The sequence below is a fragment of the Blennius ocellaris genome, assembly GCF_963422515.1.
Source record: "Blennius ocellaris genome assembly, contig: SCAFFOLD_58, whole genome shotgun sequence".
In the NCBI taxonomy this organism is placed as follows: domain Eukaryota; kingdom Metazoa; phylum Chordata; class Actinopteri; order Blenniiformes; family Blenniidae; genus Blennius; species Blennius ocellaris.
In genome coordinates, this window is record NW_027661901.1 from 203,112 (window position 1) to 213,111 (window position 10,000).

A 10,000-nucleotide genomic window follows, 5' to 3' on the forward strand; every position below is an offset into this window, starting at 1 on the left:
ACACGCACGCACGCACGCACGCACACACTCACACTCACACTCACACACACAGAACGTTGTACTTGTAACTCCAGTGAAGACCCTTGTGAACTCTGTAGATGAAGATCTCCTCCTCCTCCTCCTCCTCCTCCTCCTGCGGCTCCTGTTGCATCAGTCTGAACAACAAGCGTCCTGAAGGCCTCGTCAACCTGCTGATCACCAGAGGTGTGTGTGTGTGTGTGTGTGTGTGTGTGTGTGTGTGTGTGTGTGTGTGTGTGTGTGTGTGTGTGTGTGTGTGTGTGTGTGTGTGTGTGTGTGTGTGTGTGAGTGTGAGTGTGTGTGTGTGTGTGTGTGTGTACCTTGGTGGGGTTGTGGTGTGTGTGAGTGAGTGAGTGAGTGAGTGAGAGTGTGTGCGTGCGTGCGAGTGTGTGCGTGCGTGCGAGTGTGTGAGAGTGTGTGCGTGCGTGCGAGCGTGTGAGAGTGTGAGAGTGTGTGTGTGTGAGAGTGTGTGTGTGTGAGAGTGTGTGTGTGTGAGAGTGTGTGTGTGTGTGTGTGTGTGAGAGTGTGAGAGTGTGTGTGCGTGCGAGTGTGTGAGAGTGTGTGTGTGTGTGCGTGCGAGTGTGTGTGTGTGCGTGAGAGTGAGAGTGTGCTGACTGTGTACTGACTGTGTACTGACTGTGTACTGACTGTGTACTGACTGTGTACTGACTGTGTACTGACTGTGTACTGACTGTGTTGTCCCAGCGTCTCTGTACGCGGTGCTGTTCGGGTGTCTCTGGTCCGTCTCCGGGGGACAATGTCTCCCAGGGTCCAACATCTTCGGTCTCGTCGTTCTTTTCATCGTCTCTGATCTCGGAGGGAAACTGGTGGGACTGATCCAACTGCCCCGCCTGCCCCCCTTCCCCCCCCTGCTGGGTAGTACTCTAATGGACTGTATTCTACTCTATTTTACTGTACTGTACTGTACTGTGCTGTACTGTGCTGTACTGTACTGTACTGTACTCTACTGTGCTCTACTCTACTGTACTGTACTGTACTGTACTGTGCTGTACTGTACTCTACTGTACTGTACTGTACTCTACTGTGCTCTACTCTACTGTACTGTACTGTACTGTACTGTGCTCTACTGTACTGTACTGTACTCTACTGTGCTCTACTGTACTGTACTCTACTGTACTGTACTGTACTCTACTGTACTGTACTGTACTCTACTGTACTGTACTGTACTCTACTGTGCTCTACTCTACTGTACTCTACTCTACTGTACTGTACTGTGCTGTACTGTGCTCTACTCTACTGTACTCTACTCTACTGTACTGTACTGTACTGTACTGTGCTGTACTGTACTCTACTGTACTGTACTGTACTCTACTGTGCTCTACTCTACTGTACTGTACTGTACTGTACTGTGCTCTACTGTACTGTACTGTACTCTACTATGCTCTACTGTACTGTACTCTACTGTACTGTACTGTACTCTACTCTAATTTACTGTACTGTACTGCACTCTACTGTACTCTACTGTGCTCTACTGTACTGTACTGTACTCTACTATGCTCTACTGTACTGTACTCTACTGTACTGTACTGTGCTTTACTCTAATTTACTGTACTGTACTGCACTCTACTGTACTCTACTGTGCTCTACTGTACTGTACTGTACTCTACTATGCTCTACTGTACTGTACTCTACTGTACTGTACTGTGCTCTACTCTAATTTACTGTACTGTACTGCACTCTACTGTACTCTACTGTGCTCTACTGTACTGTACTCTACTGTACTGTACTCTAGTCTACTCTACTGCTCTCTCTCTCACATATGTATATCTGTATACTGTATCTATATCTATGTGTGTGTGTGTGTGTGTGTGTAGGCATGCTGTTGGCAGGCCTGTTGTTGCGTAACCTCCCCTACATCTCAGACGCCGTCTACATCGACACTCATTGGTCGGCTGCTCTGAGGAACATCGCGCTGTCAATCATCCTGACCAGGGCGGGGCTGGGCCTGGACCCGTCGGTACACACACACACACACACACACACACACACACACACACACACACACACACACACACACACACACATTTAGACTATCTATCTATAGACACATAGAGATATACGTAGATAGACCGTGAGTACAGTCTTAGTCATAGTTTCTGTTTGTGTGTGTGTGTGTGTGTGTGTGTGTGTGTGTGTGTGTGTGTGTGTGTATCAGGCGCTGCGGAGACTGAAGGCGGTGTGTGTGCGTGTTGCAGTGGGTCCCTGTGTGGTGGAGGCCAGTGTCATCGCTGTGGTTTCTCACTTCCTGCTCAAACTACCCTGGATCTGGTGCTTCATCCTGGGGTAATCAACCAATCAATCAATCAATCAATCAATCAATCAATCAATCAATCAATCAATCAATCAATCAATCAATCAATCAATCAATCAATCAATCAGCCAACCAACCAACCAACCAACCGGTTGGGGGGTCGGTGGGTCGGTGGGTCGGTTGGGGGGTCGGTGGGTCGGTTGGGGGGTCGGTTGGGGGGTCGGTGGGTCGGTGGGTCGGTTGGGGGGTCGGGGGGTCGGTTGGGGGGTCGGTGGGTCGGTTGGTGGGTCGGTGGGTCGGTTGGGGGGTCGGTTGGGGGGTCGGTGGGTCGGTTGGGGGGTCGGTTGGGGGGTCGGTGGGTTGGGGGGTCGGTGGGTCGGTTGGGGGGTCGGTTGGGGGGTCGGTTGGGGGGTCGGTGGGTCGGTTGGTGGGTCGGTTGGGGGGTCGGTGGGTTGGGGGGTCGGTGGGTCGGTTGGGGGGTCGGTTGGGGGGTCGGTTGGGGGGTCGGTGGGTCGGTTGGGGGGTTGGGGGGTCGGTTGGGGGGTCGGTGGGTCGGTTGGGGGGTCGGTGGGTTGGGGGGTCGGTGGGTCGGTTGGGGGGTCGGTTGGTGGGTCGGTGGGTCGGTTGGGGGGTCGGTTGGGGGGTCGGTTGGGGGTCGGTGGGTCGGTTGGGGGGTCGGGGGGTCGGTGGGTCGGTTGGGGGGTCGGTTGGGGGGTCGGGGGGTCGGTGGGTCGGTTGGGGGGTCGGTTGGTGGGTCGGTTGGTGGGTCGGTTGGTGGGTCGGTTGGTGGGTCGGTTGGGGGGTCGGTTGGGGGGTCGGTGGGTCGGTTGGGGGGTCGGGGGGTCGGTTGGGGGGTCGGTTGGGGGGTCAGTGCTTCAGCAGGAGACGGTTGACGGCGGCCATGTTGAACACAGTGTGTGTGTGTGTAGCTTTGTGCTAGCAGCAGTGTCCCCTGCAGTGGTGGTTCCCTCCATGCTGCTCCTGCAGAAGGACGGCTTCGGAGTGGACAAGGTGAGACGCCTTCCTCTGACCAGGTAGTCTGATTACTCCACAGTAATCCATTGGATTACTCTCTTACCGAGACGCTGGTCCTGAAGATGACGTGGTGATGCTTTATGACGTGGTGACGTTCTATGACGTGGTGATGTTCTATGACGTGGTGACGTTCTATGACGTGGTGATGTTCTATGACGTGGTGACGTTCTATGACGTGGTGACGTTCTATGACGTGGTGACGCTCTATGACGTGGTGACGCTCGATGACGTGGTGACGTTCTATGACGTGGTGATGTTCTATGACGTGGTGACGTTCTATGACGTGGTGACGTTCTATGACGTGGTGACGTTCTATGACGTGGTGATGTTCTATGACGTGGTGACGTTCTATGACGTGGTGATGTTCTATGACGTGGTGACGTTCTATGACGTGGTGACGCTCTATGACGTGGTGATGTTCTATGACGTGGTGACGCTCTATGACGTGGTGATGTTCTATGACGTGGTGACGTTCTATGACGTGGTGATGCTTTATGACGTGGTGACGTTCTATGACGTGGTGATGTTCTATGACGTGGTGACGTTCTATGACGTGGTGATGTTCTATGACGTGGTGATGCTTTATGACGTGGTGACGTTCTATGACGTGGTGATGTTCTATGACGTGGTGACGTTCTATGACGTGGTGATGTTCTATGACGTGGTGATGTTCTATGATGTGGTGACGCTCGATGACGTGGTGACGCTCGATGACGTGGTGACGCTCGATGACGTGGTGATGTTCTATGACGTGGTGACGCTCGATGACGTGGTGATGTTCTATGACGTGGTGACGCTCTATGACGTGGTGATGTTCTATGACGTGGTGACGCTCTATGACATGGTGACGTTCTATGACGTGGTGACGCTCTATGACGTGGTGATGTTCTATGACGTGGCGATGTTCTATGACGTGGTGATGTTCTATGACGTGGTGACGCTCGATGACGTGGTGACGCTCGATGACGTGGTGACGCTCTATGACGTGGTGACGCTCGATGACGTGGTGACGCTCGATGACGTGGTGATGTTCTATGACGTGGTGATGTTCTATGACGTGGTGACGCTCTATGACGTGGTGATGTTCTATGACGTGGTGACGCTCTATGACATGGTGATGTTCTATGACGTGGTGACGCTCGATGATGTGGTGACGCTCGATGACGTGGTGATGTTCTATGATGTGGTGACGCTCGATGACGTGGTGACGCTCGATGACGTGGTGATGTTCTATGACGTGGTGATGTTCTATGACGTGGTGACGCTCTATGACGTGGTGACGCTCTATGACGTGGTGACGCTCGATGACGTGGTGACGCTCGATGACGTGGTGATGTTCTATGACGTGGTGACGCTCTATGACGTGGTGATGTTCTATGACGTGGTGACGCTCGATGACGTGGTGACGCTCGATGACGTGGTGACGCTCGATGACGTGGTGACGCTCTATGACGTGGTGACGTTCTATGACGTGGTGACGCTCGATGACGTGGTGATGTTCTATGACGTGGTGACGCTCTATGACGTGGTGATGTTCTATGACGTGGTGACGCTCGATGACGTGGTGACGCTCGATGACGTGGTGACGCTCGATGACGTGGTGACGCTCGATGACGTGGTGACGTTCTATGACGTGGTGACGCTCGATGACGTGGTGATGTTCTATGACGTGGTGACGCTCGATGACGTGGTGACGTTCTATGACGTGGTGACGCTCTATGACGTGGTGACGCTCTATGACGTGGTGACGCTCTATGACGTGGTGATGTTCTATGACGTGGTGACGCTCGATGACGTGGTGACGCTCTATGACGTGGTGACGTTCTATGACGTGGTGACGCTCTATGACGTGGTGACGCTCTATGACGTGGTGACGCTCGATGACGTGGTGACGCTCTATGACGTGGTGATGTTCTATGACGTGGTGACGCTCTATGACGTGGTGACGTTCTATGACGTGGTGACGCTCTATGACGTGGTGACGCTCTATGACGTGGTGACGCTCTATGACATGGTGACGTTCTATGACGTGATGCTCTGCTCCTCAGGGGATTCCCACGCTGCTGATGGCTGCTGGGAGCTTTGATGATATTTTGGCCATCACCGGGTTCTCCACCTGTCTGGGAATCGCCTTCTCCACAGGTCAAGACTTCCTGTTCTTCACCGTTTCACTTCCTGTCAGGACGTTAAATCTTCCTGTTCTTCACCGTTTCACTTCCTGCAGGTTCCACGTGGATGAACATCCTCAAGGGTCTACTGGAGGTGGTCGGGGGCGTCGGAGCCGGACTCATTCTGGGCATGTTCCTCTGTTGGTTCCCCAGCACAGACCAGGTCCGACCCAGGTCTTCATGTAGTCCTGTCAGAAGACCTGCTGGTCCTCATGGTCTGTGTGGTCTGCAGGAGGACTTGGTCTTGAGGAGAACCCTCCTGCTGCTGGGACTCTCCATCTTCTCAGTCTTCTGCAGCCATGTGGTTGGATTTGCCGGAGCGGGGGGGCTGAGCACGCTAGTTCTGGCCTTTCTGGCGGCTCTGGCCTGGAAAACAGACAAGGTACCAGACCTGAGCCCGGATCAGTGTCCTGATCAATGTCCTGATCAACGTCCTGATCAACGTCCTGATCAATGTCCTGATCAACGTCCTGATCAATGTTCTGATCAATGTCCTGATCAATGTCCTGATCAACGTCCTGATCAACGTCCTGATCAATATCCTGATCAACGTCCTGATCAACGTCCTGATCAACGTCCTGATCAATATCCTGATCAGTCTCCTGATCAACGTCCTGATCAATATCCTGATCAGTCTCCTGATCAATGTCCTGATCAACGTCCTGATCAACGTCCTGATCAACGTCCTGATCAATGTCCTGATCAGTCTCCTGATCAATATCCTGATCAACGTCCTGATCAATGTCCTGATCAGTCTCCTGATCAATATCCTGATCAACGTCCTGATCAATATCCTGATCAATATCCTGATCAATGTCCTGATCAGTCTCCTGGTCAACGTCCTGATCAATATCCTGATCAACGTCCTGATCAATATCCTGATCAATATCCTGATCAATGTCCTGATCAGTCTCCTGGTCAACGTCCTGATCAATATCCTGATCAATATCCTGATCAACGTCCTGATCAATATCCTGATCAATGTCCTGATCAGTCTCCTGATCAGTCTCCTGGTCAACGTCCTGATCAATATCCTGATCAACGTCCTGATCAATATCCTGATCAACGTCCTGATCAACGTCCTGATCAATATCCTGATCAATATCCTGATCAACGTCCTGATCAACGTCCTGATCAATATCCTGATCAATATCCTGATCAACGTCCTGATCAATGTCCTGATCAGTCTCCTGGTCAACGTTCTGATCAATATGTTCTGCTCCAGACTCCGGTGGCGGCCATGTTGGGACGGTCCTGGGACGTGTTTCAGCCACTTCTATTTGGTCTGATCGGAGCCGAGATCACCGTCACCAAGCTGAACCCCGATACCGTCGGTAAGTACCCTCATACTATCTGCAAGTACCCTCATACCGTCGGTAAGTACCCTTATACTATCTGCAAGTACCCTCATACCATCTGTAAGTACCCTCATACTATCTGCAAGTACCCTCATACCATCTGTAAGTACCCTCATACCATCTGCAAGTACCTTCATACCGTCTGTAAGTACCCTCATACCATCTGTAAGTACCCTCATACTATCTGCAAGTACCTTCATACCGTCTGTAAGTACCCTCATACCATCTGTAAGTACCCTCATACTATCTGCAAGTACCCTCATACCATCTGTAAGTACCCTCATACCATCTGCAAGTACCTTCATACCGTCTGTAAGTACCCTCATACCATCTGTAAGTACCCTCATACCATCTGCAAGTACCTTCATACCGTCTGTAAGTACCCTCATACCATCTGTAAGTACCCTCATACTATCTGCAAGTACCTTCATACCGTCTGTAAGTACCCTCATACCATCTGTAAGTACCCTCATACTATCTGCAAGTACCCTCATACCATCTGTAAGTACCCTCATACCATCTGCAAGTACCTTCATACCGTCTGTAAGTACCCTCATACCGTCGGTAAGTACCCTCATGCCGTCACCAAGCTGAACCTCGATACCGTCAGTAAGTACCCCAGTACTGTCTGTAAGTTGACCTCCTACTGTTTGTAGTATCCACGGTACCAGGATTAGTACCCTGGTACTGTGGGTCAATGCCCTGGTTCCGTGGGTCAGTACCCTGGTTCCGTGGGTCAGTACCCTGGTACTGTGAGTCAATACCCTGGTACTGTGGGTCAAGACCCTGGTTCCGTGGGTCAGTACCCTGGTACTGTGGGTCAATACCCTGGTACTGTGGGTCAATACCCTGGTTCCGTGGGTCAATACCCTGGCTCCATGGGTCAGTACCCTGGTTCCGTGGGTCAGTACCCTGGTTCCGTGGGTTAATACCCTGGTTCCATGGGTCAGTACCCTGGTTCCGTGGGTCAATACCCTGGTTCCGTGGGTGAATACCCTGGTTCCGTGGGTCAATACCCTGGTTCCGTGGGTCAGTACCCTGGTACTGTGGGTTAATACCCTGGTTCCGTGGATCAGTACCCTGGTACTGTGGGTCAATACCTTGGTTCCGTGGGTCAGTACCCTGGTACTGTGGGTTAATACCCTGGTTCCGTGGGTCAGTACCCTGGTACTGTGGGTCAATACCTTGGTTCCGTGGATCAGTACCCTGGTACTGTGGGTTAATACCCTGGTTCCGTGGGTCAGTACCCTGGTACTGCAGGTCAGTGTAACACACCAGCAGAGGACGAGCAGGACCGGCTCCCCTCCTGAACGGTGCTGGTCTCTGTTCCTGCAGGTCTGGGACTGGCCTGCATCCTCCTGGGTCTGCTGGTCCGCCTGCTGGTCACCTTCGGTCTGGTTCATCTGGGAGGTTTTAACCTGAAGGAGAAGGTCTTCATTGCTCTGGCCTGGCTGCCCAAGGCCACCGTGCAGGTCTGTAGACCAAACATAGACCGCCATAGACCTGATGTAGACCAGCTGTAGACTGAATGTAGACCTAAAACAGACCGAATGTTGTCCGTATATAGACTGAACATAGAATGTCTGTAGACTGGCTGTAGATAGAATGTAGACCAAATGTAGATCAAATGCAGTAGACTGAATGTAGACTGTCTTTAGACTGAATGTAGACTGTCTGTAGTCTGAATGTAGACTGTCCTTAGACTGACTGTAGACTATCTGTAGTGCGAATGTAGACTGTCTTTAGACTGAATGTAGACAGTCTGTAGTCTATATGTAGACTGTCTTTGGACCGAATGTAGACTATCTGTAGTATATATGTAGACCGTCTTTAGACTGAATGTAGACTGTCTGTAGTCTGAATGTAGATAGTCTGTAGTCTGAAAGTAGACTGTCTGTAGTCTGAATGTAGACGGTCTGTAGTCTGAATGTAGACTTTCTTTAGACTGACTGTAGACAGTCTTTAGACTGAGTGTATACTTCCTTTAGACTGAGTGTAGACCGCCTTTAGACTGAATGTAGACCGTCTTTAGAGTGAGTGTAGACTGTCTGTAGAGTGAATGTAGACCGTCTTTAGAGTGAGTGTAGACTGTCTGTAGAGTGAATGTAGACTGTCTTTAGACTGAACGTAGACTGTCTTTAGAGTGAGTGTAGACTGTCTGTAGAGTGAATGTAGACTGTCTTTAGACGAATGTAGACCGGATGTAGACCATCTGTAGATGGAATGTAGAACAAATGTGGATCAAACGCAGACCAAAAGTAGACCGTTAGTAGACAAGCTGTGTACTGGCTGAAGTTCTGGTGGGGTTCAGTTGTTTGTTTGTTTGTTTGTTTGTTTGTTTACCGCCAGGCGGCCATCGGCTCCAAGGCCCTGGACCTGGCCCGGGAGCAGGGGGACGAGGCTCTGGTGGGCTTCGGCCTGGACGTGCTGACCCTCGCCGTCCTCGCCATCCTCACCACGGCGCCGGTCGGGGCCCTGGCCATCGGGCTGGCGGGGCCCCGGCTGCTCACACGGCAGGTCAAAGGTCAGCGACACCTTTCTTCTTCTGTGGTCCGTCAGGCGGCGGCGGCGGCTCACTACCTTCACTCTCATTGGCAGAAGGAGAAGCTGAAGCTCCGCCCCCTCGCCAAGAAGTCGTCCCAGAAAAAGACGCCTTAACACTCGAGAGCCGGCTGTGACCTGGTCCTCAAGACCCAGCCCACCAGAGTCCAGAATGTCCTCAGTCCAGATCCTCCATAGTCCAAACCCTCTATAGTCCAGATCCTCCATAGTCCAAACCCTCTATAGTCCAGATCCCCCATAGTCCAGATCCTCCATAGTCCAAACCCTCTATAGTCCAGATCCTCCATGGTCCAGACCCTCCATAGACCAAACCCTCCATAGTCCAGATTATCCATGGTCCAGACCCTCCATAGTTCAGATCCTCCATAGTCCAAACCCTCCATAGTCCAGATCCTTCATAGTCCAGATCCTCCATAGTCCAAACCCTCCATAGTCCAGATCCTTCATAGTCCAGATCCTCCATAGTCCAAACCCTTTATAGTCCAGATCCTCCATAGTCCAGATCCTCCATAGTCCAAACCCTCTATAGTCCAGATCCTCCATGGTCCAGATCCTCCATAGTCTAGATCCTCCATAGTCCAAACCCT

General features: G+C 51.7%; 1 protein-coding gene across 6 annotated transcripts in view; it reads left to right on the forward strand.

Moving 5' to 3' along the window:
* The window catches only part of corin (corin, serine peptidase), a 43,045-nt gene that overhangs the window by 32,547 nt on the left and 498 nt on the right, over window positions 1–10,000 (forward strand). For all 6 annotated transcript variants that reach the window (XM_080522129.1, XM_080522125.1, XM_080522127.1 and 3 more), the window contains 12 exons: window positions 99–204; window positions 724–894; window positions 1,854–1,996; window positions 2,195–2,322; window positions 3,220–3,301; window positions 5,374–5,467; window positions 5,550–5,656; window positions 5,726–5,875; window positions 6,719–6,827; window positions 8,187–8,323; window positions 9,201–9,375; window positions 9,450–10,000. The exon at window positions 9,450–10,000 is cut by the window's right edge and continues 498 nt beyond it. In XM_080522129.1, coding sequence (XP_080378255.1) covers window positions 99–204; window positions 724–894; window positions 1,854–1,996; window positions 2,195–2,322; window positions 3,220–3,301; window positions 5,374–5,467; window positions 5,550–5,656; window positions 5,726–5,875; window positions 6,719–6,827; window positions 8,187–8,323; window positions 9,201–9,375; window positions 9,450–9,529 — 1,482 coding nt within the window. In that variant the 3' untranslated portion in view covers window positions 9,530–10,000. The remainder of the gene's footprint in view (window positions 1–98; window positions 205–723; window positions 895–1,853; window positions 1,997–2,194; window positions 2,323–3,219; window positions 3,302–5,373; window positions 5,468–5,549; window positions 5,657–5,725; window positions 5,876–6,718; window positions 6,828–8,186; window positions 8,324–9,200; window positions 9,376–9,449) is intronic.